Source organism: Sinocyclocheilus anshuiensis, unplaced genomic scaffold (genome assembly GCF_001515605.1).
Source record: "Sinocyclocheilus anshuiensis isolate Anshui unplaced genomic scaffold, SAMN03320099.WGS_v1.1 scaffold13, whole genome shotgun sequence".
NCBI lineage: Eukaryota > Metazoa > Chordata > Actinopteri > Cypriniformes > Cyprinidae > Sinocyclocheilus > Sinocyclocheilus anshuiensis.
Window position 1 is genome coordinate 437,221 of NW_015538026.1, and position 27,297 is coordinate 464,517.

The 27,297-nt window shown below is 36.1% G+C and overlaps 2 protein-coding genes across 8 annotated transcripts in view; both read left to right on the forward strand.

The window, feature by feature from the left end:
• The first annotated feature begins 1,521 nt into the window (after positions 1-1,521).
• Positions 1,522-16,659, forward strand: LOC107678860 (mitogen-activated protein kinase 14A-like). Of its 3 annotated transcripts, XM_016474293.1 has the most exons (13): positions 1,529-2,007; positions 3,977-4,106; positions 7,492-7,550; positions 10,045-10,156; positions 10,311-10,340; positions 10,828-10,875; positions 10,984-11,098; positions 11,562-11,633; positions 13,352-13,431; positions 14,301-14,379; positions 14,843-15,016; positions 15,669-15,767; positions 15,878-15,903. In XM_016474293.1, the coding sequence occupies exons 1-12, from the start codon at positions 1,889-1,891 to the stop codon at positions 15,734-15,736; spliced, it is 1,086 nt and encodes a 361-aa protein (XP_016329779.1). In that variant the 5' UTR covers positions 1,529-1,888; the 3' UTR covers positions 15,737-15,767; positions 15,878-15,903. The 3 variants fall into 3 exon arrangements, with proteins under 3 accessions (XP_016329786.1, XP_016329779.1, XP_016329774.1); XM_016474300.1 differs by lacking the exon at positions 13,352-13,431 and adding an exon at positions 12,392-12,471 and having other exon boundaries at positions 1,522-2,007; positions 15,669-16,659; XM_016474288.1 differs by having other exon boundaries at positions 1,530-2,007; positions 15,669-16,659.
• Positions 16,660-17,087: 428 nt separating this feature from the next.
• The window catches only part of srpk1a (SRSF protein kinase 1a), a 16,757-nt gene continuing 6,547 nt past the window's right edge, over positions 17,088-27,297 (forward strand). For 4 of the 5 annotated variants that reach the window (XM_016474309.1, XM_016474316.1, XM_016474314.1 and 1 more), the window contains exons 1-14: positions 17,088-17,163; positions 17,873-17,927; positions 19,270-19,400; positions 20,865-20,973; positions 21,550-21,637; positions 21,909-21,996; positions 22,273-22,379; positions 23,115-23,280; positions 23,512-23,537; positions 24,261-24,477; positions 24,632-24,979; positions 25,221-25,321; positions 25,746-25,853; positions 25,994-26,063. In XM_016474309.1, the coding sequence (XP_016329795.1) occupies positions 17,151-17,163; positions 17,873-17,927; positions 19,270-19,400; positions 20,865-20,973; positions 21,550-21,637; positions 21,909-21,996; positions 22,273-22,379; positions 23,115-23,280; positions 23,512-23,537; positions 24,261-24,477; positions 24,632-24,979; positions 25,221-25,321; positions 25,746-25,853; positions 25,994-26,063 (1,627 nt within the window). In that variant the 5' untranslated portion in view covers positions 17,088-17,150. The other variant, XM_016474312.1, reaches the window with a different exon arrangement.

Below are 27,297 nucleotides of genomic sequence, written 5' to 3' on the forward strand. Positions count from 1 at the left end.
TGCATTTCACATAGGGCTGCACAATTAATCGAATTTCTAATCGTGATTACAATTATGGATGCCACAATTATGTAATCGTTAAAAGCGGCAATTAATCGTTCAAAGTCCACTTATGTTATTCTGCATGCTTAAGATGCGTTTTTTTCTTTCTACATGTTATCTTAAGAGTTTTTCCATTGTTTTAATTTTAGTTTTAGTATAACATAATACCATTCATATTTTTTTACTTTTTTTTATAATTTAAAGAAGAAACCAATCTGATGTATAGTTGAAATTTGAGGCTTAATACTATGGAAAAGCACTAAAAGTTTTTCAGTTAGAGTGTTTTCAGCTTGTTTATTTTCATATAAAAATACGGCATGCAGTTGCATCAAACAATGGTATAAACATCATTCACTGTAAATTGTGATAATCATAATTAACAATCGCAATTACAATTTCAAGGGAATAATTGACAATTATGATTTTTGTCATAATCGTGTAGCCCTAATTTCACAAATTCCTTGAGGCAGTTCAGGGTCCCAAATGCTTAGGGATTATTTCATCCTTGTGTGAAAGTGTCCTGGTTTCTGTAGTGACAGACAACACAGTGCTAAGTAGCTTTCGTGGCTCTCTTCAACTTTACAAGTAAACGTATTTTGTTTTGTTTTTTCTTGTTTTCTTTACTCCCTGACAGGAAACCAGCCCATCTTCCAGCTTTATTTTGCTATCTTTTAAGTGCTAAGTCAAACCATTTTTCCTTCACAGATTTACTGAAGAAAAACGTAGCCTGACCTTTATAACCCAGATGCCAATGCCAAATATGAACTCTGAACCCTGTGTTCTACCAGTCCTTAAGAGCACCTAACTGTAAAACTTTTAAAATAGTAGGCCTATTATATTCAAATATTTAATTTTAAAAATATAGGACAAGACTGTAATGGAATTCAATGCAGTAAAATCTCCAAAATATATTTCATGGATCTTAGATTTTAAGGCACAATTAAAAACACACATCTTCAGACAAATATCTTCTCTCCCTTCTCCAACCACTGATTTATTTTGTTATTGCTCTATTAGGTTCAGTCTGCAGTGCAGTGTTAATTTATCTTTTTTCTCTGCTCATTACTGCATTCTGTAGCTACATTGTTTGTTTTTCTTTTTATATCATGCTTCTATATAATAATTTTTGTTTTTTTCTTTATGTTTTTATAAAGTGACCTTGAGTGAATGCTTTTTTGTATAAATAAAATGTATGTTTTAATGTAAAAATAAATCTATAAATAACTATAATAATAATAATTATTATTATTCCATTAAAACAAATAAAAAATATAGGTAGTATTCATGATGTCTTGGTGAGTTTTACACCATCTTCCATTATGTACATCAATATGTTCTCTTATGCTATTATGCATTACAATTAAAAGTAAAATTCAAACCACCTAAAACGTTTTAGGGTGGTATAAATATCGAATTCAGAGACTTGCATTAAACGTTGCACAAAACGTTGTAGTACATCAACGATCTGTGTGTTGCCTTGTTAAATCCTCCTGTGAATGTGTACATGTGTTGCAGGGGGCGCGCTTGGGAACTCACTTAGCTTTTTTTTTTACTGTGACTTTCATTTGTAGCAGCAGGGAGAGACGCACACGGGATAGTGCTCGAAATCACCGCGACCCGGAACCGAGCAACTTCTCACTCACATTCCAAGAATATTCGGAGCCGCTGGCATGAACTAAACACATCGAGGTGGTTCGTTCTTTAGTACCCGCGTGCACGCTCGACTTATCTGTCGTTTACTTTCCATTTTTGATTGTTGCACGAAAACAACCGCCTTGAATCACAGGCAGGCAAGCCAGGGAAAGCAGAAGTCTCTCAACTCGCCTCGGGCGCTCGTTCTGCAGGCATGTCGCAGAAAGAAAGACCCACTTTCTATCGACAGGAGGTCAACAAGACAATATGGGAGGTCCCTGTGCGATATCAGAACTTGTCTCCCGTCGGCTCTGGTGCATACGGATCTGTAAGGTAAATATTTATCTGTTGTTTCGATGGCGGAACGATGTGTCCCATTCATTCTTACGGGCCCGTACAGCATTGCACTGCGTTAGCAAACTTGCTAATAAGACCAAAGTCCGTAGTTTGTTATGTAAGAGGGATTGCTAGTTACAAAAAAGCAGGTTAAAAGTGTTTGTAGTGTTGCAGCGTGTTTTATTGTGTCTAATTTACGCTTTATAAACATTTAAAGCCGCGTATGTTGCGAATGCCACATCGCGTGCACGCACGCACGCACGCACGCATGCCACTTCAGTTGCAAAGTGATAAACCTTTGCGGTGGATGGCCAACGCGATGCACACGTTAACAATTTTTACTAGCGATTCAAGTCGAAGATATGAACGCGATGCACTGCAAAGCTGTTCATTGTTTATGATACAAAACCACACTTTTCTTCATTCGCTTTACTTCGTGGTGTAGTGTGGTCTTAATGCGGACATCTGGTGGGGTCTGTCCTGAATGAGGTCACCCCACAGATGATGCATCATGCCTGTGTCCCAGAATCAAGGCAGCTGCCGTTTTGGCCACCTTAGTGCGTTTGTGATGCGCAAAATTGCTGTCTTTGTAGGGAACTCGATAGGTTTTGAAACGCAGCCAATGAGTCAGAGCTGCTTGTGATTTCAAGACTGTTGTCAGTGATTCATAACACTTATTTTTCTCGTTTGCTTGTAGTAACACCCAGGATGAGGTGAAGCACTGGGTTTGTCTTATGTTATTATCTTAATCTCGTAATTAATTCCTCTGGATTGCTCGTTTGGTTTGTTTAGCTGCAATGAGGAAGTTTGTTGGGGGTTTTGTGGTGATGTTTTCTGGCACAGTTGGATTAATGATTCACTTAAAGGTGCACTCAGTAATTTGTTGCCAATTAACAAAACATTACAGATAAATAAATGAGCCACTCATTTCAGACAAAAATGATTAAAATTCTATTTAAAAAATGGCCATTTGCAAACACATTGTCTTTGTGATGTCACACAATGTTTTCAGGGAATCAACCTACAAATAGTTTCTGTATAATAAAGAGGACTCTGAGATAATTTTACATTGCAAAAAGTGCACATTTCAGCTTTTAAATTGTCATAATTAGCAAACACACTTGTCAAGACACAATGTTTTTCTGAGGAGTTGTGACCTTGTTTTAACCAGTCATGTTTGTGCACATCGAGAGACTTATTCGGTTTCTTCCTTAAACTCAAAACAAGCGTTATCTCACTCTTTAATGTTTGCAAATGATTTTCAGAAAGGTCTCTGTGATATTATTAAACGGACAGGTGTTTGAAGGCCAGACTCGTTTTCTAAATTACTCCTACTCGGGGCAGACAGGTTGTTTATGCACCAAAGTGACTGTTAGAAGTTGCGATGCTAGGCAACCATGCTATTTAGATTATATTTCATGGGCCCCCTTATTGTGTCTGTGTAATTGAATATCTGATGAACAGATTGCACTAGGTTTGAAGTACCAGGCTCATCTCTCAGCTCATGCAGTGCATTCAAAAAAGGGAAGCACTGAGATTTTCTTTAAAAAGATCTATTAGCTAGTTCTCTCAGAGTCAAATTATACATGTAAAATATCCTATGGTTCTTGAAAGTTTGTATCATGACTCTCACTGTTAGTACTACTGCATAGCTTGTAGCAGTCATTGTGTGACAAATTCTTAAACAATTTGTCCTTGAAAAGGTAGTTTGTGATTGGTTGCAATAGGTACTTTTTGCTGTTTAGTTCCTTCTATAAACCTTGGTAGTTATTTTCATGAGGAAGTGAGAATCTGGTGGGTTTTTGTTTCAGTTTGAAATGCATGGCAAGTTAAATCAGTGCCTTTTATATGTTGACTTCTACTTCCAACCATCTTTAACTTTGTTTGGTCCTGTTGTAGCATGTTGGAGTTTCAGTTGTGCAACAAAGTGAAGTGTGACGACATGATTGAATCATGTGTGTTTCAGCTCTGCATATGATGAAAAGACAGGATTGAAGGTCGCCGTGAAGAAGCTGTCAAGGCCATTTCAATCCATCATCCATGCCAAGCGGACCTACAGGGAATTGCGACTACTCAAGCATATGAAACATGAGAATGTGAGTTTGGGTCATATGTATTATCAACCTGACAAGGCTAATATGCAGAGGAGCAGATGGTAATCCCAATGGTTAAAGGCTTAGTTCATCCAAATATTATAAAATTCAATATGGCTTCTAACCTTATTAAGGTCTATGGGGCAACATAATAACCATGAGTGAATTAGGCAACCTAGATAAATAGGATGTTAAACAAGAGTTACTGCACAAGACAAAAGTCCTTTCTGTGTTGGGTCTCCCAACATAATTCACAATAAAAATTATTGTTGGAAATCATAAAATAGAATAGGTCAATAATAGGATGTTTACGGTAAAATAGCAGTGATATGCAATTGGAAATGTGGGTTATTATACCCTTAAATCAAGCCCTGTCACTGAGCTATCGTTTGCTCCAGGGGCTCTAGAAGAACATCATTTTTCTTGCAAATTTTGAGCAACCCTCCTCTGCTATTAGGTTTAGCCATTATTCTGTCTGTCAGAATTAAAATGGGTATTAAAACAGTAATTCCTTTCGTATTTGAAATTGGCATATTCGGGGAAATCTATAACTGCCTAATTCTAGATTTCCCTGTGAGCTTATGCAATGAAATCTTAATGCAAGACTGTACACGCTGTACTAAATTGCACGCACGCACGCACGCACGCATGCCACTTCAGTTGCAAAGTGATAAACCTTTGCGGTGGATGGCCAACGCGATGCACACGTTAACAATTTTTACTAGCGATTCAAGTCGAAGATATGAACGCGATGCACTGCAAAGCTGTTCATTGTTTATGATACAAAACCACACTTTTCTTCATTCGCTTTACTTCGTGGTGTAGTGTGGTCTTAATGCGGACATCTGGTGGGGTCTGTCCTGAATGAGGTCACCCCACAGATGATGCATCATGCCTGTGTCCCAGAATGGGACAAAAAATGGCCATTTGCAAACACATTGTCTTTGTGATGTCACACAATGTTTTCAGGGAATCAACCTACAAATAGTTTCTGTATAATAAAGAGGACTCTGAGATAATTTTACATTGCAAAAAGTGCACATTTCAGCTTTTAAATTGTCATAATTAGCAAACACACTTGTCAAGACACAATGTTTTTCTGAGGAGTTGTGACCTTGTTTTAACCAGTCATGTTTGTGCACATCGAGAGACTTATTCGGTTCAAGGCAGCTGCCGTTTTGGCCACCTTAGTGCGTTTGTGATGCGCAAAATTGCTGTCTTTGTAGGGAACTCGATAGGTTTTGAAACGCAGCCAATGAGTCAGAGCTGCTTGTGATTTCAAGACTGTTGTCAGTGATTCATAACACTTATTTTTCTCGTTTGCTTGTAGTAACACCCAGGATGAGGTGAAGCACTGGGTTTGTCTTATGTTATTATCTTAATCTCGTAATTAATTCCTCTGGATTGCTCGTTTGGTTTGTTTAGCTGCAATGAGGAAGTTTGTTGGGGGTTTTGTGGTGATGTTTTCTGGCACAGTTGGATTAATGATTCACTTAAAGGTGCACTCAGTAATTTGTTGCCAATTAACAAAACATTACAGATAAATAAATGAGCCACTCATTTCAGACAAAAATGATTAAAATTCTATTTAAAAAATGGCCATTTGCAAACACATTGTCTTTGTGATGTCACACAATGTTTTCAGGGAATCAACCTACAAATAGTTTCTGTATAATAAAGAGGACTCTGAGATAATTTTACATTGCAAAAAGTGCACATTTCAGCTTTTAAATTGTCATAATTAGCAAACACACTTGTCAAGACACAATGTTTTTCTGAGGAGTTGTGACCTTGTTTTAACCAGTCATGTTTGTGCACATCGAGAGACTTATTCGGTTTCTTCCTTAAACTCAAAACAAGCGTTATCTCACTCTTTAATGTTTGCAAATGATTTTCAGAAAGGTCTCTGTGATATTATTAAACGGACAGGTGTTTGAAGGCCAGACTCGTTTTCTAAATTACTCCTACTCGGGGCAGACAGGTTGTTTATGCACCAAAGTGACTGTTAGAAGTTGCGATGCTAGGCAACCATGCTATTTAGATTATATTTCATGGGCCCCCTTATTGTGTCTGTGTAATTGAATATCTGATGAACAGATTGCACTAGGTTTGAAGTACCAGGCTCATCTCTCAGCTCATGCAGTGCATTCAAAAAAGGGAAGCACTGAGATTTTCTTTAAAAAGATCTATTAGCTAGTTCTCTCAGAGTCAAATTATACATGTAAAATATCCTATGGTTCTTGAAAGTTTGTATCATGACTCTCACTGTTAGTACTACTGCATAGCTTGTAGCAGTCATTGTGTGACAAATTCTTAAACAATTTGTCCTTGAAAAGGTAGTTTGTGATTGGTTGCAATAGGTACTTTTTGCTGTTTAGTTCCTTCTATAAACCTTGGTAGTTATTTTCATGAGGAAGTGAGAATCTGGTGGGTTTTTGTTTCAGTTTGAAATGCATGGCAAGTTAAATCAGTGCCTTTTATATGTTGACTTCTACTTCCAACCATCTTTAACTTTGTTTGGTCCTGTTGTAGCATGTTGGAGTTTCAGTTGTGCAACAAAGTGAAGTGTGACGACATGATTGAATCATGTGTGTTTCAGCTCTGCATATGATGAAAAGACAGGATTGAAGGTCGCCGTGAAGAAGCTGTCAAGGCCATTTCAATCCATCATCCATGCCAAGCGGACCTACAGGGAATTGCGACTACTCAAGCATATGAAACATGAGAATGTGAGTTTGGGTCATATGTATTATCAACCTGACAAGGCTAATATGCAGAGGAGCAGATGGTAATCCCAATGGTTAAAGGCTTAGTTCATCCAAATATTATAAAATTCAATATGGCTTCTAACCTTATTAAGGTCTATGGGGCAACATAATAACCATGAGTGAATTAGGCAACCTAGATAAATAGGATGTTAAACAAGAGTTACTGCACAAGACAAAAGTCCTTTCTGTGTTGGGTCTCCCAACATAATTCACAATAAAAATTATTGTTGGAAATCATAAAATAGAATAGGTCAATAATAGGATGTTTACGGTAAAATAGCAGTGATATGCAATTGGAAATGTGGGTTATTATACCCTTAAATCAAGCCCTGTCACTGAGCTATCGTTTGCTCCAGGGGCTCTAGAAGAACATCATTTTTCTTGCAAATTTTGAGCAACCCTCCTCTGCTATTAGGTTTAGCCATTATTCTGTCTGTCAGAATTAAAATGGGTATTAAAACAGTAATTCCTTTCGTATTTGAAATTGGCATATTCGGGGAAATCTATAACTGCCTAATTCTAGATTTCCCTGTGAGCTTATGCAATGAAATCTTAATGCAAGACTGTACACGCTGTACTAAATGATTCTGATTTGTGTTCTTTGCACTTTGTGCTTGCAGGTGATCGGCCTGCTGGATGTTTTCACACCTGCCACCAGCCTGGAGGAGTTTAATGATGTGTGAGTCAGACAATTACTTCCTCCCTAAGTGATCTTTTTGCTGGACTTGATAAATTTTTTTCTTCTTTGGTTATGAATATGACTATACTTCATGCAAGTGTTAATTAAACTGCAGGAAATAGTTCACTCAAACATTTGGGGTCAATAAGGTTTTTTTTTTCAAGAAATTAATTCCTTTATTAAGCAAAGGCACATTAAATTGATTAAAAATGACAGTAAGGACATTTATACTGTTGCCAAAAAAAATAAAAATCTGTTTCAAATTAGAATCCTGAACGAATCTGGAAAAAACTCGTTTTAGTTTTCACGAAAATGTTAAGCAGCTCGACTGTTTTCAGCATTGATAATAATACTAAATGTTTCTTGAGCACCAAATCAGCATAGTAGAATGTGACACTGAAGACACAGATATAAAGTATGTTGTAAATAATACTCGCAACAATAATAATTTCGTAGTAATATTGTTTTACTGGATTTTTGATCAAATGATAAATGTAGCCTTGGTGAGCATCTTTCAATAGCATTAAAGTAATCTTACTGACCTTAAACTTTTGAATGGTAGTGTAAATTCGTTAAAAAAAATAATTTTCTTGCAAACAGGTGGCAAGACATCTAAAATAGAAAGTCTTTGTCTGCCAGTGCCAATTGAAGGTGTGACAGCACACCACATCAGACGCTTCCTGTATAAACAACTGTGTTGATCACAATTACAGTGATTTGGTTTTGAGGCGCTGTTACCCGTCCTTTAGTACAGCTTTAATATAATCACTCTTGTGTGTTTAGCGCTAATTTCTCATACACTAAACGGAATAATGCATTATTTATCTTGTGCCATTTGTTACATAACTAGAAGCATGTATTCGGGCTCTCGTGGTTTTATGGAGCTTCGGGTTTCCACAACGACAGCTTTTTGTGCTGCCTGGCTCCAGCCTAGCAGCCGTGGGTTAGTGGGGAATGCTAAGGACACAGCCAGGTTGTAAAACCAGATGCTGTGGTGACTTAACATCGATTCAACTGCCAAAAATAGACCTGACGCACAGTAATGGATGAAGGGCATCTGCACTTTGCTTCAGTTTTTCATTTGTCTGTGCAAGTAGAAGTGATGTATGTTTGTTTACTGTCTCTAATCTGTGTTTTTTTCCCCCAAATCTTTGTGGGGGTTGGATGTATTTGTTGATTATCTCTAATTCTGAGTGTGTTTATTGGGCGGAGAGTGTTTCTGGGATTAAGTAGGGCTTATTTTAAGCTCTGCTGTGTGTCACAACACAGTGGCTCTGTGTCACAACACAGTGGCTCTGTTTGACCTGTAGCTCCACCCTCTTGCTAAGAGTCAGTGCTTATTTAGACTCTGCTGTTTGTTACCATGAGGCATTTGTTTAATAGGTTGAAGACTGTAATAATTGTTAATGTGCCTGAATATACTGTGAGAGGCTGGCCAGGTTCAGTGGTCAGTACTGTTTCAAATCAGCAAAATCAAAGGATTGACTCACTTAAATTAACCCTCACATATCTATTCTTTCTGTTCTACCTTTAAGCAACCACTTGAGTATAACAGTCCTTCTTAAGTAATAATATATATTTATTATTTATAATTTATTATATATAGATGCTACAGTTTAAAATGTTTTTTGGCAGAAGTCTCTTATGCTAACCCAGGCTGAATTAATTGAATCAAAAATACAGTCAAAACAGTAATATTGTAAAATATTATTACAATTTAAAATGAAGGTTTTCTGTATTATTTGTATGAAAATGTAATTTATTCCTGTGATGGCAAACTGACTTTTCAGCAGCCGTTACTCCGGTCGACATTGTCACTTGATCCTTTAGGAATAATTCAGTTTGGTACTCTAGAAACATTTTCTACATGTATCAAGGTTTAAAAAGTTCAAAAGAACTTCTTTTGTAACAGTCTGAAAGTCTTCAACTTCTGTTCAACTTCTACTCTAAGGATCTAATGCATCCTTGAAAAATAAAAATATTAATTTATTTAAACAAAAAATCGTACTGGCCCCAAACTTTTTTAACAGTAGTGTAATTTTGTTCTGAGGTCATTCTATGAATGCCCAAAAAATAAATAAGTATCTAAAGTATTTAATTGCTATTGTAAGGAAAACATAATTGCGAAATATTGATTATATGATTGTATCATCGCAGCTCTAGTTTATATCTCCCTATAATTTCCTGTTTCTTCTCTCACAGTCCCAAAATAAGCATTAAAATATGTGCAAGCAGCTACCCCTGGATATTTACATGAAAACTGATCCAGTGGCAAATCTTGATGTTGACAGTAGTCAGAAGTTCCTCCATGGCCAAAGTTTAAGTTGTTGCTTCACTTTGGAAGCACAGTCAAACTTCTAAGCAAAACAAGATTAATGGATTTTATTCAAACCGAATTAAATGTTCCCTACATTTCATGCTATGCTGTCACTCCCAATACCAGGTTAAACAGTTGGCAGGCAGGAGAATAACATTCTTGTATTCTGTTTGGCAGGTACCTGGTGACTCATCTAATGGGTGCTGACCTGAATAATATTGTGAAGTGTCAGAAGCTGACCGACGATCATGTTCAGTTCCTTATTTACCAGATCCTGCGAGGGCTTAAGGTGAAACTGAACTTTTTCAATACTGTAACGAACACAAACAGGAATCTCTTAAGTCTGATGTAAATAAGACTTCATCTGGAATTTATCTGGAATTTGATTCTCTCATGTAGCCTAACACTTTTTTTTTTAAATATTTTTCTTTTAATTTTACCAGTACATCCATTCGGCTGACATAATTCACAGGGTAAGTGTTCATTCAGGCTTATGAGAAATGGCCTGCAGGCTTTTTGTCCCCTCAAAAAATTGTGTGCTGCCCCGTGGAGCCAATTCTCCCTGGCATCACCATTGTGTATGCTCAGGCCTGTTGTTGTGCAAAGACTAAAGCTAGAAATTGCTAGAAATGAGTTCTAGAAAAGAATGAAAAATGTTCCACGGAAGTTATGTTGGTAATCTGAAAGTAGTCCATCTTGAAAAGATTTTGACAATATTACAGCTCACATAACTTTTTTTTGTTTTTTTTATATCGCTTAAAAAAAAAAATAGGCATTTTCATTTGTTTTTATGAACGAATGAATTTGAAGTTGAAATGTTTTGTCTGTGGTAATTGAAATGCAAGAAGATGTGTTACATCTATACATTTAATTCATAAATAGCTGCAAATATTCCTTTAAAACAGTTGGTTGTAGTGGTATAAAGAAACTGTAAAGTAATATTAACTAATTGTTTCCCAGGACTTGAAACCCAGTAATCTGGCAGTAAATGAAGACTGTGAACTTAAGGTGAGTCTGTCATTTGTTTTTGTTTTAGTTTTTATACTTTTGCTTGTAGTGTGGTTACTCAATACATCTTGTAAATAATAATGACACTGATGGTTTTTGGTATCTCAGATCCTTGACTTTGGTCTGGCTCGACACACTGATGATGAGATGACAGGGTATGTGGCCACAAGGTGGTACCGTGCTCCAGAGATCATGCTTAACTGGATGCACTACAACATGACAGGTAACAATTTTTTATAATATTAATGTTGAAAACAGCTGTGCTGCTTAATATTTGTGTGGAAACCACAATAATTTTTTTTTTTTTTTTTAGGATTCTTTGAATAGAAATTTTAAAGAACAGCTTTTGTTTTTAACAGAATTTTTTTGTAACAGTGTAGATGTCTTTACTGTCACTTTTGATCAAGTTAATTCATCCCTGCTGAATAAAAGTATTAAATTCTTAATTCTTACTGACCCCAAATGTTTGAATGGTAGCGTAGTTAAAACAACTACCAAACAAGCTGACTGGCCCATGTTAACCAGCCAAGTCTTGATGGGTTTGCCTAAATATCTTTTGAGGATTCTGGCTGTTGATCCATGCCATTTTTACAGCCCTCTGTGACAAGACATCTGGGTCAGCACACAAGAGAGGGAACATGTGCTTGCTGCCTCTCCACTAATGTTGTTTCTTGATTTCTTTTCAGTGGACATTTGGTCAGTGGGCTGCATCATGGCTGAGCTGTTGACAGGCAGGACTCTGTTCCCTGGCACAGATCGTATCCTTTTCCTCTCATTTCCCCTTCGCTGACCTGCAAAACACTCTGTAAATTGCACCATGGCTCCAAGCCAGAAAATGCATGATTTTTAAGTGCGTATTTGCTCTCATGCTGATTTAAATGTATACAAATCGCATTACAGTTTATTTTTTATTTTTTCTCCCCTTTCTCTGTCCTTGCAGCGTGTATTTGGCAGGTCTGTCTGCCTCTTGTATTAAACTGAACTTTTGTCCCTTCCGCTTAAGCTCCGTCTTCAAGCTGCGCCCCAAGATGCAACAGTGATTTGAAGGATATATCATCCATCATTATGAGAACGCAATAAACTGCCCTGCAGGAAATGACATGCCTATTTCTCTCTTTCTCGCTCTTTAATTTCCAATGACAAATGTTTTCACATTTGCAGTGTGTTTTACCCCCTGGCTTTGCATATTTGACACTCTGTATCTTGAATGACTGCTCCTCTAAATGCATCTGGCTCCACAACCCATGGAACAGAAATACTTGCCAAATATTTCCCCCCTCTCACAGGCAGAGCACACCTGTGCAGCTACTTCTGACTTGCTTTTGCTGGGCAGGCAGAAAATATTCCACCTGTGCTATTTTTACTAGCTTGCTTGCCTTTCCACAGATGTGACCAAAGCTTCTATGCCTTCCTGTTCTTTAAGTACACATGAAACCAAAATAAGCGTTTCCTGCTTTGTTTTTGTGGCCTGTTCCTTGTTGAGCCACACTAGTTTTCCTTCATCTTATTATACTAGACATCGATCAGTTGAAGCTTATTATGCTTCTGGTTGGAATGCCAGGACCTGAGCTGTTAATGAAAATATCATCGGAGTCTGTGAGTTTGATATATTTAGGAAGTGTGTACTTGCTAAAAACGCCTGTCTGTGTTGATTTTCAAAGTGGCAAATCCATTTTAAGCTGGCAGCTGTATTAGCTTTTATTATAGCTTTTATCTGGTCCAGGCTGGATCGGGATTCTTTGAATATTAAGTTCAAAAGAACAGTGTTTATTTGCGATATATTTTTGTACTATTATAAATATATTTACTGTCATTTTTTTATGAATTTAATGAATTCTTGCTGAATAAAAGTACTAATTTCTTTTTAATTAATAAATAAATCAATAAACACTGACCCAAAACTGGTGCGAGGTGGTAGACCATTTTGGACCAGCTACAAAATTAGTTACCATAAGTGATCAAGCTAGGTTTTGGAACATGGTGGCTGGTCGACCAGCTAATGATCCGCTTGGACCAGCTAGAAATCAAAATACAGTTAACGGTGTAAGCTGGATTTTCCAACAGGGAACGTGTGTTGATTGTCGCTAATTAAAAAGTATATTTTTCCAGTGTTCTCTAACTAAACTTTGACCGTTTGGCTTCACTTTTAGATGAAGGACTGATTTGAGGTTCTGTTTGGGACTGAATCATGACATCTAAACTGAAATGAACAAGCCTGATTTTTGTCTTCCAGCTCTGCTGATGTGTTTCTGAACTGATTCTAATCCTTGTCAAAATCTCTTACTATCCAAAGCATGACATTCCTCTCTGCTGTATATGAACACAATTTGCATGCCAATTCCTTCTCCCTCTTTGTTTGATCCTGTCTTCCTCCCTAGATCAGTGGCGAACCACAATATAATGTCCAGATAACATTTGATATATATGCATTAAACTAAATTTGTTGACCATTAGCTCCTTGACCCGGCCTTCAAAGATATAAACCAGCTTCAACAGATAATGCGACTTACAGGAACTCCACCTGCCTCTCTAATAAGCAGGATGCCTAGCCATGAGGTGAGCTCGCTGTCGCCCAGCCCCGTTTGCAGAATACCCCTCATGCCCTTTAATTAGCAGACCTCACTTTGGAAATACGGACTGCATTTAGAAGAATTAAAAAAGTCCTACTAACGTATAACAAAGCAATATCACACAATCAAGAGTGCTTTTGTACGGCCCAGGTAAACACAGCCTTTTGTAATTTCTCCAGTTTCCAGCTCACTGGTGTGAGAAACCCCAGTCTGAGTGTTCCTGAAGTTAGAGAAAATACTGCTACTCTGACTTCCAAAAAAAAAAAAAACTCTTCCACTTACACTGCACAATTCAACATCGGAGACTCAGAAAAGCTGAGTGATACAACTAGCGACACTGGACTGAAAACCCATTCAGCCAATCAAATTCGGAGAACAGAACAAACAGTTAAAATATTCATTAGAACATTTTCAAGTCAGCTTAAAACATTTTATGTAGAGAATATAAGCAAATGTAATGGTGATAATAGATTGCCCCCAATTTAGTTCCTCCATCTTCTCCACTTTCTCCTTTTCTCACTGCTTGCCCGCTGAGCTGTCATCAAGTTATTCACTGATCTATGTGAGCTGAAATCACTGTGTCATCGCCAGCACAGACCCCTCTGCCTTCTGAAGCTGTTTGTTTGCTGCTGCATTCAAATGGCACTGCATGCTAACACCACAATGTTATGATTCCCAGTGTTAGCAATGTATGTGCAAAACACAAGCAGTTGTCATGGTGATCAAGTCATGAATTACCAATAAGCTCAATTCTTAATTGTAATGTTAACTTTAAATGAACATAGCTGATACTTTGATAATGACATTATTTTATTAACTCTTGACTGCTCACGATTCAACTGTCTATTTCCACAGGCTCGTACTTACATCAACTCACTTCCTCAGATGGCCAAGAGGAATTTTGCTGATGTGTTTATCGGGGCTAATCCACAAGGTAAAACTGGCATGTTTTGGCCACAGAAGAGACTGCATTTATTTGATAAATTCTGCAAGAGCAGTAATATTGTGAAATATTATTGCAATGTAAAAGAACTGTTTTCTATTTTAATGTATTTAAAAAAACAACAACAATTTATTCCTGTGATAGCAATGCTGAATTTTCAGCAGCTGTCAAAAATAAAAGTTGTTGCTTGTTTTTGTGGAAACTGTGAAACCTTTTTTTATTTTTTATCTTTAACAAAAAGTTCAGAAGAACAGCATTCATCTGAAATAGAAATATTTTCTAACATTCTAACTGTTCTTTACTGTCACATTTGATAAATGTAATCTGTCCTTGCTAAATTTGTAGGATTTTTGTGTGGTAGTGCATTTTGTAGGTTACTTTGAACAAATATTTTCGAGAAAAATATGCTGGAAATATTTAATTTTGATTAAATACTTGATTCTTTATGTTTTAGCTGTGGACCTTCTAGAAAAGATGCTGGTTTTGGACACAGATAAGCGCATCACAGCGGCGGAGGCTCTGGCTCACCCATACTTTGCTCAGTACCATGACCCAGATGATGAACCCGAGGCAGAGCCTTTTGACCAGAGCTTTGAGAGCCAAGAGCTTGATATTGAAGAGTGGAAACGTGAGTCAAGGATTTTTGGTCTGTTTATATACAAAAAATGCCAGTTGGCACAAGTTACAAGTGCTTTAAGCAGTTTTGTTCACTTTTGAGCATTGAGTTAGACCACCCCACCCCATCCCATCAACAACACACTCTCCCTCCAGAACCCCATCCTCCCACCCTGAACCACTGTTATTTTAAGTATTATTTATATACTTCTATATTATTATACTATATTTATATTCATTTACTATTACTTTTTAAATAAACCATTATTATTACTAATTGAATTGGGTTTTATTTTTATAGATATTTAAATTAAATTTTTAGTCATTTTGTTCTGTGTGCTTTTGTCATTTTTATTAGTTTTTGTTTTTAAAATATTTATATTTAGGTATTTTCATTTTAGTTTTTATTAATTTCCAGTTAGTATTTTTAGTGCTTCAACTTAAAATTTATTTCAGTTAGTTGCCTAGGCAATATTTCTAATTTGTTTAGTTTAAGTTTTTAATCTAATATTTATCTTTTTTTTTCAGCTTTATTTCAATTAATAAAAATGTTTTGGTTAACGAAAATAAGGGGCTGTGTCAGTTCAGTTTTGAATAATCTAGATTTATGTTTTAATGTATGTTGCAATCACAACCTTTATTGTTTGTTTTCTGTTCCTGCTCAGGTCAGACATATGAAGAGGTGATAAGTTTTGAGCCGCCAGTCTTTGACGGAGATGAAATGGAATCTTGACCTTTTCTTCTGGATGGCAATCAAACCAACTGTACTACTTATACAGTAATGCTGTCATTTTGCAGTATTGTAATCAGCCAGTCAGTAGGATGTTTGACTGTTTCTTTTCATATTTTTAATGTTGTCTACTGGGCCAAACAGAAGGAATGGAAGTCATAGAAAATATTATTTTACACATTGAATCTTTTCAAAAGAATTTGATGGTAATAATATCAACAACTTTTCTTTTTTTTTACAATTTGTTTTGGTCAGTTCCATGATGTTCATATATGACAGTCATGCAAGTCTACTTGTAAATGTAATATCTCCCTGAAATTTCGTAGTATTTAGTTGTGCTGTTCTTTCTGTGTACAATGTATCACATTTGCAGTACTTTTAAAATGTTCAGAAAACATTGTTCATTTAGTTTCTGTTAATATATATATTTTTCCAATCAAATAATGAGCATTGTATTTAACGATTTACAGTATGTTCCTCATTAATCAGTTTTCATAAAGATGGAATTTATTGGAGGCTCCTTTGATAGAGCTAGGATGAAAAATGTAAATTGTTGCATTGGATATTGGTGATAAGTTTAGGCTATTTGTAAATATACATTTCATAAAGCTTTTGGAATCTGTAGCTGTTTTATTTCGGATCTTTTTCACAGTGTTTGTGTATGTTTCATAGAGAGAGAAAGTGTGAGGTTGTGTGTGTGTGTGTCTACCTGAGGTTGCTACTATGAACTGTATTCGATCTGATTCTGCTTCCAGTAGCTCTTTTTAAAATGCTATTAATTGAATGTTCAAATATGAAAGCAGAGTAAGATATTTATACTGTTGAGGTGGTATTTATGAACCTGAAAAGCTCTCTTCTTTAGCACCTGACAGAAAACATGGAATCAAACACACCATTGTTTACTGAAAATAAAGGCCGATATTTTTCAGAAACTTCTGCTTCTTTGTTTTGATTGTTTGTTTTAGGTTGAACAATAGAGTGTGAGGTCATTATTGACCTTTTCTACACAACACCTTGGGTCTGAATTTCATTTAAAAATGTGATTTAAAAAAAAAATGTTATGACCAATGCATCTTCAAGATTTTCTTCAATCTCAAAATTACCACAGTAACCATAATTTACCATAGTAACCGCTGTAACTATGGCTACCATGATACTTTTTGTCCCGTGGATTTACCTGCGCTTTGTTTTTGTGTTTATCGAAGTCATCGTTTGGTAGTTTAAAATGCGCACGTCTGGCTACTTCTGTAACATCTTTCCATTCGGTGTATAATTGCGAAAGTAATTACAAAAAATGTAATAAAAAAATAATAAAATGAACTGTGATGAATTAAAAAAATGACAGTTTGCATCGTGGACGTGCAAGAGTCAAGACGCGCATGCGCAGGGCCACCCAAGCGCCAACTAAGGGGCCAACATGGAGAGAAAAGGTAATCTCTTCTTTGACTTTCTCTGACTAATATTTGCTTTATTGGAAGCTATAGCGATTATACATGAGGCAAGGTGACTAACTTGCATTCTGACTCAAACGAGTAGTGTAATATTAAAGCAAAAAGGCGCATTTTGCCTTGTGTTGGGACGCATGAGCTGGTGTCTTTAGCGTTAGCATGTAGCCACTCAGTCTGCAGCTGAAGTGAGCTACATTTATTTTCATCACGCCCCAAATGCATATTTTATTGTCGGTTTGTATCGGCTTCACTTTAAGCGATTTCACATCTCTTTTGTTTTAGATGGACGTTAATCTTATGAGTAACGTTAGGCGCGTGCAGGTATCAGCTGGATGGGAGTTGAAAGCGTCTGTTTTCCTCCTCTTTGCTGTCGTGGAAACTTCAGGAATTTATTTCCTTCAGCCTCGTTTTTGCATCCATGTCTGTGGCGCTGTAAAAATAGATAAAACATTCATGTTATTAAAGAGCCACGTCTGCACTCATGTAAAGCGCTCAGTTCCTGTCACACTGTAAACACCCAACTGTGTATTGTTTATGTGCATTATATAAGATTACATAAGATCACTATAACCGGTCTGTGTGTCTCCTGTATTATGGTCAGGCTATGTTTGACTGTCTTTGAGCAACTGAGTTTAAGTGATTTTTATTAATAATTTCATTGTCATATGCTGGATCTCATTTGTCACACCAGTTCTGGCACTTCAGGCAAGGAAGAAAAGGGCCAAAGCCAAGAAGTCGACCAAGAAGTGAGTTTGTGCTTTATTCTCTTGTTTTTTCCTGCTAGTATTTATCTGGCTTATCATTTGGATTTTTAAAATGAGAATGTTACTAGACCTAAGAAGGACTACCTATATGTAAACTGGATCGTGCACAGTTAAACACTTTTCTGGGATGTGATTATTGGACATTAAGACATTAGGAACCACAATATGGTGTACAATTGTGTCTTTAGACTTTTAATAATGTCCTGGAAGTTGCAGAGTGGCTGTTAAACTTAGTGTCAGTTTAGACACCACTGTTTTGATGTGTACAGAATGAGTCATATTGAGTTTGCTCTGATTATTCAGTCTTAACTGTTGAACCATGTTCATTTGATGATATTTTGGCAGAATGAAGTCATCTTTTTGGCATGCACAGTATCAAGATGCACTTTCCTTCACTTCAGTTTTTTAAATGATGTAAGAAACAGGTGTTTTTCTTGCATGGGTTAAACCAATCATGGATACATGCAGTTAGTGAAATGCATTCAAACACTGGTAGACTTTTTACTCAATAGTGTGTCAACATTGTTGACAGAGCTTATGTGGTAGAAAACGAAACGCTGGCTGTGTGCACATTGTGTTTCTTGGATTTAGATTCAGTTGACTGATTCAGATGAAGTTTCATTCAGAAGAGTTTTTTCAACAAGTCAAGTTTATTTATTTACACTCTTAATAATAATGATTCGACATGGGGATTTTGGCATAAAACTGTTTTTTTTCTTCGTGTGAAGAACATTTTAATAATCTAAAGAACCTTTTTTCATTGTAAATAAACTTTTTAGGACTGAAAAGATTCCATGAATGTTAAAAGTTCTTCATGGAACCAACAATGCAAATAAAGAACTTTCAATTTTAACAATGTTTTCTAACAGTGTTTTTTTTTTAACAATACAGATTGTTTTAAAGCAGATTTGCAGTAATAAACAGCAAAACAGCATCAGCAAGTTGTTCGATCAGGATTCAGTAATTTTAGTTATAATTACAACTTCTGTTTCACCTATAAAGCAATTCTACAAAAGATTATATAGCTGCATTATTCAGGACAGTTCAGTTTGGTTATTCAGTGAGCTCATTGAATAAATAAAGGTGTTTTTATGTGGTAAAATATAGTTTTTATGTAAGTCCTTTGATTGTAGCATGTCAGAAATGAAAATCACATGCTGAAACGGTTGTCAGAACATTTGTACCTTGTAAAAATCAGCATCATAGTGTCTTTAATGTAAGATGACCGCTCTGTGAGAGTTTAAATTGTAAGAGGACCTCCCTATATAGTCTGTGCTGTAAAGCTTGTCCATTGACCTAAATGAAATGTGCTCTCATCCCTCAGGCCAGCACATCCTCCACGCGGGGCATCACAACAGCAGCAGCCTCCTACAGAGACCCAGATACAGGAGCCCGACGAGGAAATCCTGGGCTCTGACGATGAAGAGCAAGAAGATCCTAATGACTATTGCAAAGGTTGGAGACAAAGCTCTATACGTTCTTTTTACTTTTACTTTACTTTTAGTCATTTAGCAGATGCTTTTATCCAAAGCGACTTACAAATAAGAAAAAGTAATTAAAACTAAAAGCTAAAACTCTATAAATACTATATATATATATATATCTATATATAGATATATATACACATTTAAGAAAATAAAATAAATTAAATAAAAATTACAAATGCATACAACATTTCAAAACTAAACATTTAAATGAAAACAAAAAAATAAAGCTAAAAACAATTCAAAATATTAAAAGAACAAAAGGTATGAGTATAATAATGATTCTAACATAACACTAAGCCAAACAGCAAAAAACAACTACATATGTGTATGTACAGCCACACACATATACATATACATGTACATATATATATATTATTTAATTTCCATTTTGTATGTTGAAGTACTGAAATAATTCAAATTAAATAAAACTAAAATTTAATAAAAAACCTATATAGAAATAATAAAAAACTAATAAAATGACAACATTACTACAACTGTAACTAAAACTAAAATAGATAACTAATACAAATCAAAGTACATTAGTTTATCAGTAATCCTAAAAAAAATAACACTGAGCCAAACACATGCTAAAATAACAACAACTTACTGACACATAGTAAGAAATGGTTATAAAAAACTGAAACAGAAGTGAAACAAGTAATAGGAAAGAGGAGAAATAAAAAGCGATACTTATCCTTTGCCGGTGTCCTGCCCGGTGGAGTCGCACGGTAGAGTCGATGGTCTTTACACTCTTCGGTCTTCACACGACCGCAGCCGCGACCGCTTCCACGGTAAACTAAGCTTCTTTTTTATTCGTTTAACAAAACTCTAATTGAATTCAGCTGGACACACTTTCCTGTTTATCACAACAAATGGCCAAGCAAAACGCAGGACACTGACAAGGTACGCGATACAGTACGAGACCAAACGCGATTTCAGCACGTCTCCACAGAGACTGTCTTTTTGACAGCAGAAGTTACAGTTTGATCTGTAGACGAGACTTAAAATTGCTGAAATGACATGACTAGAGGCACTTCCTTGTTTCAAGGTTGTTGTTGTTGTTGTTTTTTTTCAAGTATCTGTTGGTGAAACTAAAATGGTTCCTAAACGGATATTTGGTTGGAAACGAATATTTGGTACTGTAAATATAGGAATGGCATCATCCTCTGCGTATTTCAGATATATGTGATTTTTTTTATGTAACATGGAAGTGATGTTATTATTGTTCACGTTATTATTTTGTACTTATTAATTATTTACTTATTTTAAAATGTCAATAGTCTGGTCAAGTTCTAATTTCTATTTTTGTCTAAATGTACTTTAAATTGATACAAAATCAGTCCCTAACAAAATGACAATCTAACCAGCCCTAAAGGACAATTGATGAGCTTTCTGAATACAAGCTGAAGGATTGCTGTTCTGCTTTGTTCAGGAGGATATCACCATGTGAAAATAGGGGACCTACTCAATGGCAAATACCACGTGATCCGGAAGCTGGGATGGGGTCATTTCTCCACTGTGTGGCTGGCCTGGGACATCCAGTAAGAGCTTTGTCATTTTGAATAACATAAGACACATTATAATGTGCCAACATTGCATACGAATTCTTTTCGCTCATGGGTGGAAAAATGAATAAACAGCTTGAATATTCGATTTCTACATGTGGGCGGGAATTAAACGCCCCTTTCTGCTGATTGGTCAGCCGAAGATCAAACCGTGCCGTCATCAGTTCTTCTGCAGTATCACGCAGCAGAATAATAGTCCTCCACTGCTGCAGTTGTACGGATTAATAACCCATTTTATCAATTTCATATTTTTTCTCATCAAACAGACTAATGAATAGCTCGACACGACTCGAGTCTAGACAGGTCTTTCTTCTGTGTAGACCAGCGTTTCTTAAAGTGATAGGGGGTCCGAGAAATAATTTGCTATAGCCTAAAGTATTTCCAGACTGTAAAGTCTTTTTTTTTTTTTTATCATGATACATAGGCCTACTGTGATTTATTCCAAAGTGACTCATATGAGGCATTTAACGTCAAATAATCTAAATTAAGCCTTTTAAAACACGGATTCATATGCATGATCCAGTTTTTCCTCTTCCTTTTTTTTCTCTGCAGAGGGAAGCGGTTTGTTGCAATGAAAGTGGTAAAGAGTGCAGAGCATTACACTGAAACAGCTCTGGATGAAATAAAGCTACTCAGATCTGTAAGTATCCAAAGAAACTTCTGAAACTGAAATTATTTAAATAATAATTTTAGAAAAAAGGAAAGGTTAAAACAATGAAGATGAAATATAGATTGTCTAAATCATTTTTAATCAATTATATTAATTATTTTTAATCTATATATTTATATATATATATATATATATATATATATGTATGTATATTCGTTTTTTTTTTTATTTGTCAGGCAATCATATTTTTGTATATCACTAAACCAGGATGCTTAATTTTATTTATTTGTTTTGTTTTCAGGTCAGAAATACAGACCCTGATGATCCAAACAGAGAGATGGTTGTGCAGCTACTGGATGACTTCAAGATCTCAGGAGTCAATGGGACTCGTATCCTTGAATATGAAGAATTTTGTGTGTATCTGTGTGTGAGAGAGAAAATAGGTCAAGAAGTCTTCAAGCAGGTGTCTTGTGCTATTTTAAGATACCCCAAATTCTTTTACAAGGGCACTTGTGAATGCTGACTTTGAAACAGTTGTTGCTTCAAGTAGATTATACTGAGCGAAGCTGTTCTGATATCATGTTTTTCAGTTAGAAGTTTTACATTTATTCCTACCAACAGCAGATTCCATTTTAAAAGCGTTGGACCTTCACTTGACCCTTCAGATGTCTGCATGGTGTTTGAGGTTCTAGGGCACCACTTGCTTAAATGGATTATCAAGTCCAACTATCAAGGCTTACCTTTGCCCTGTGTCAAGAGCATCATTCGACAGGTAACGCAGCACACCACCGCACAACCAGATCAGTGTTCACGTAATTACGGTTTGACTAATTAACTGCTGTCCTGGATTCAGTGGATCAATTACAGATGAATTATTATGAGTTTGCTTAACGTTTATAGTTTTATTAAAAATTTACTAGTTTACTTTTTGTCACGTTTTTTTATGAAACCACTAGAACAGACATGTTTGTAAGTGATAATGTGCATTACTGCCAGAAGTTTTTTTTTTTCTAAGAATTTAATACTTTTATTTTGCAAGGATGCATTTAATTGATCAAAAGTGACATTAAGTGACATCCCAAAAAAAAAATTCCTGTATTCAATATTGATAAGAATTTTTTCATATTAGAATGAGCATCATATGACACTGAAGACAACATTACTGCTTTTACTGTATTTTTAATCAAATAAATGCAGACTTGGTGTGCATAAGGGATTTCTTTCAAAAACACAAAACAAAAAAAAAATCTGGCAGGGTGTTTCTCAATTAGAATCAGAAGCAATCAGAGTCATCTGTTTCAGAGAGCTGTGAATAACCAATAATAATAATGTAATAATGTTGTGTTGCATTGTTGTAAAAGTACTGTATTGTTAATATTCAGTGTTATATTATGTTCCTTTTGGTTTTGTGATTAAAATTGTATGTTGTGTTGCTCCAGGATGTTTAGAAAGGTGCTAATATATATTTTCTATAGTCGTTTGAGTCTCTGCATTTTTGAAATATCAGGTTATTCAAGGTCTGGATTACCTGCACACCAAGTGTCAAATCATCCACACAGACATTAAGCCAGAGAACATTCTCATGAGCGTGGATGAGCTGTATATCAGGCGCTTGGCTGCAGAAGCCACTGAGTGGCAGAAAGCAGGCGCTCCCCCTCCATCTGGGTCAGCAGGTACGACAGCTCTGCACACAGTGATGACACGCACAGTGAAGCATACTTTTTACACTGCTTCAACCAGTTGCAAATGATTGTGTAAACTTTTCCCTAGTAGTTTTTCACATTCTCTCGTTAACAAAACTTGTTGGTTAGCTTTCTTACCCTCTAGCATACTGCTCTTAAAATTATTTTACTTTGCAAGCTGTCACTGAGTTACAATGACTTGTGTTGACCTTTATCTTCCAGTCAGCACTGCCCCAGCACCAAAACAGGTATGTTTTCCTCCTTAAGCAGATATTTTTATACATTTAATTTCAATTAATTTTTTATAATTTTTTATTTTATTTAATGTCCCGAAGAAAACTATTCAATCATTTTTTTTCTTTCTGTAGTTCTTTGAATATAATCTTGAGCTGCTGTTCTCAATTCCAGGAATATTCTGGGTTATTTACAACTTAAAATATTGCCACCGTAATTGTGAAGACATTAATAATGATGCAAAGTATTTCCATTTTAAATAAATGTTTATCAAAGAATCCTGATAAAAACATGTCATGGTTTCCACAAAGATATAAAGCAGCACAACTGTTTTCAACATTCATACTAATAAATGTTTCTTGAGTGGCAAATTAGCATATTAGAATAATTTCTGAAGGATCCTGTGACACTGAAGGCTGAAGTAAAGGCTGCTGAAAATTCAGCTTTGCCATCACAGGACTTAATTACAATTGAACATTAAAAAAATAAAAATAGGAAACAGTTCTTTTAAATTGTAGTAATATTTCACAATAATACTGTTTTGACTGTTTTTTTTTTTTTTAAATAAATGCAGCCTTGTTAAGAATGAGAGTCTTGTTTCATCTGACAAACATCTGACAAAACAAAAATCTAAACATTTGCATGGTAGTGTAACTATTTGTCAAATAACCTGGAATTTTTCAGTTGTCATGATGCTTTTTCGCATTAACATGATCACCCATCTTGCTCTTCCTCAGGCACCAAAAATGTCAAAAAACAAGAAAAAGAAGCTAAAGAAGAAGCAGAAGCGTCAAGCGGAGCTCCTAGAGAAGTGCATTATGGACTTGGAAGAGATGGAGATTGGGCCTGAATGCAGAGAGGAAGAGGAGGATGACCCAGAATCCCCCAAAACCCCCTCCTGTGTCCCACTAAGACAGGCATCACTGCAGGACATTGCTAATGAGGACACAATAAGTTAGTTTCTATTTGTATCAATAATTTTCTTATAGTGCTAGTGTTAATTAAAGTTGCTTAGATTTTGCTGTTATTTGCAACTTGATTAAGTACAAATTTGCTGCCATTAACACATCTCCATTATATTTCTGTTTCTCTGCCTCTCGCGTAATAGTGGAGACTAGAGAGAGACTAACCTCAGATGCTTCACTTGAGCTCAACTGTAATGGCTGTATGCACTCCAGTCAAACACAGCCTGAGGAGGACGATCAAGGAGACCAGCGACATGGCCAACTGCTACAGGAGGACCACCATAATGCAAACACAGGCCCAGAGGACACAGCTCAAAGCATGTACGAGTACTGTAATGGGGCAGAGTCCCCTGAACTGGACCAGGCCGGCTACAGTAATGGCACCTCAGGCCGAGAGCAGCTAGAGGAAGGAGAGATGCCACCCGGAGAGCAAGATCAGCAGAAGACTAGAACCAGAGCCAGGGAACAGAACAAGGATAAGCTAAAGAATGGTGAATTTTATATGGCTTTTTTAATTATTTTAGTGAGGTTTTTAAGAGATTATGTGATTCTTACATGCTGGTAACTGTTTGTATTAAAGGGGTAGTTCACATAAAAAATGAAAAGTGTCATTATTTGTTCACACTCATGTCGTTCCTAACATAGTGAGCATTTTTGATGAGACATTTTACAATGAGAGTTCATAGTGACCACATATGGCTGTTTTTGATTAGTTTTTTCCTCCTCTTTCAGATAAGTTGTCATCTGGAAGCCTATTGGTCAATCCACTGGACCCACTTAACGCAGACAATATCAAGGTCAAGATTGCAGACCTTGGCAACGCCTGCTGGGTGGTAAGAATCTTAATAACCTGATGAAATCCAAATAATTTATTTGTAAAAACGCAAATTAGAATGATTTCTGAAGGATCATGTGATGCTAAAGTAATGTAATGAGTGCTGAAAATGATGCTTAGCAATCACAGGAATAAATTACATTAAATAGTTATTTAAAATTAAATAAGCCTTAGTGAGCATGAAAACTTTAAAAACTGTTAATTTGTTTTGTTTTGTTTTTCTTTTTTAATTTTCAAACTTGTTTTGAAAACATTAAAACAATCTTATCGGCCCCAAACTTTTGAACGGTAGTGTACGTTTATTTGGTTGAGTGTGGACCGATAAATGGTACATTTATTAAGAAAGATAATATAGAAGTTGATTTCATGTTTTTTTATTAAATACTCAATATGATTATTGATATAAATTCTCTGTTCTTCAGTACAAGCACTTTACTGAAGACATTCAGACCCGACAGTACCGCTCTCTAGAGGTGTTGCTGGGATCAGGGTACAGCACACCCGCTGACATATGGAGCACAGCCTGCATGGTGAGAAGCTACACATGGTCGCTCATCAGTTTGTTAATCAGCTTTACTTTTATATAAATCCACAGGCATCCTTGTGAGAACAGGTAAATCAATTTGGTAACAGTTCAGACCTGATATTGGATTGCTCTTTCTCTTTTCAGGCATTTGAATTGGCCACTGGTGATTATTTGTTTGAGCCCCACTCTGGTGAAGATTACTCAAGAGATGAAGGTAATGCAATATTTCTTCCTTCTGCCTGAAATACAAAAACGATGAATGTTTCCTCCATTACATTTATTGAGTGATAATAATTAATCTGGATTACAAATGCATGCATGTACATGCCTATAGTGAGGGACATACCCAATCATTTCAGTTTTAATGTGACTTGTCAATTTACTACAATTGACTGACAATCATATTAATGTCTCACTACAGGCACTATGCAATAGAATTTAAATACCTGCTTAATTATTTATTGTCTGTTGTTTTCTTCTGTCTTAATATGTATTGATATTACAGTGCTTCAAGAGCTGTAATCCTGTGGTTATTTCCCTGCTAACAATCAGAGCCTGCTGTTAAAATGCATGGAGACCCTGTCTCTTCTTTAAACAGCCTCTTCATATTCACTTCCTCCACCTCCACTTTATGCCCTTTTGATCCAAGTTTCTTTGTTGCTCCTTGTGTTCTATTGTTAGTTGATGCTGCAACTAAATAGACTAAGACAGAAAGATGCATATTTTGCATACCCTAGAAATTGATTGAGTGTGGGAACTGGGAAGAACTTGTAAACTTAAAACCTAATTTATTATCCATCCGTCAAGCTTAGTTAACAGTTTCTATGGAATTCTGTCATCTGTGATCTAATTGTGTTTGCACTGGAGCGTAAATGCTGTTTAAACAGACTTTGGTAGTTATGTTAGTCATGATCAGAATTTGCATGTTTTGAGCCACTATGTGGTTGTTGCTTTAGGTGTAATACACAAAAGCACTGAGAAACTCAATACTTACCAAGTGAAATTTCAGATTATTCTATTGATTTCAAAGGCAAATAATTTCATGGCGCTCAAAGTATAAAGGCTACAGAGGTTAAGCATTTGGTTGTAAATTGTGCATTGTGATGCTTTCACTTTGTATATATGCAAGGTATTTAGCAGGATTTGGTCAGACCAGAAGTCAAACTGGAGAGACAGCTAGAAACCAGTAATGATTCATTATGCTCCTGCTTAGAACATGCTGTGTTCTTACTCTTGTGGTAGACCACATTGCACTTGAATCAGCTGATGCAATTTTCCTAAAACTGGAGTGAGCAGAATTAGATCACACTTAGGGCTGCACGATTAATCGCATGCGATATTTAATGCGCATCTTGTCAGAAAGCCGGTTCTGTAATCAGCGTAAATCTCCATCACCTGCGGGCTTTCACATTGAGCAGCATTAACTACACAGAGCCGTTGTTCACTGA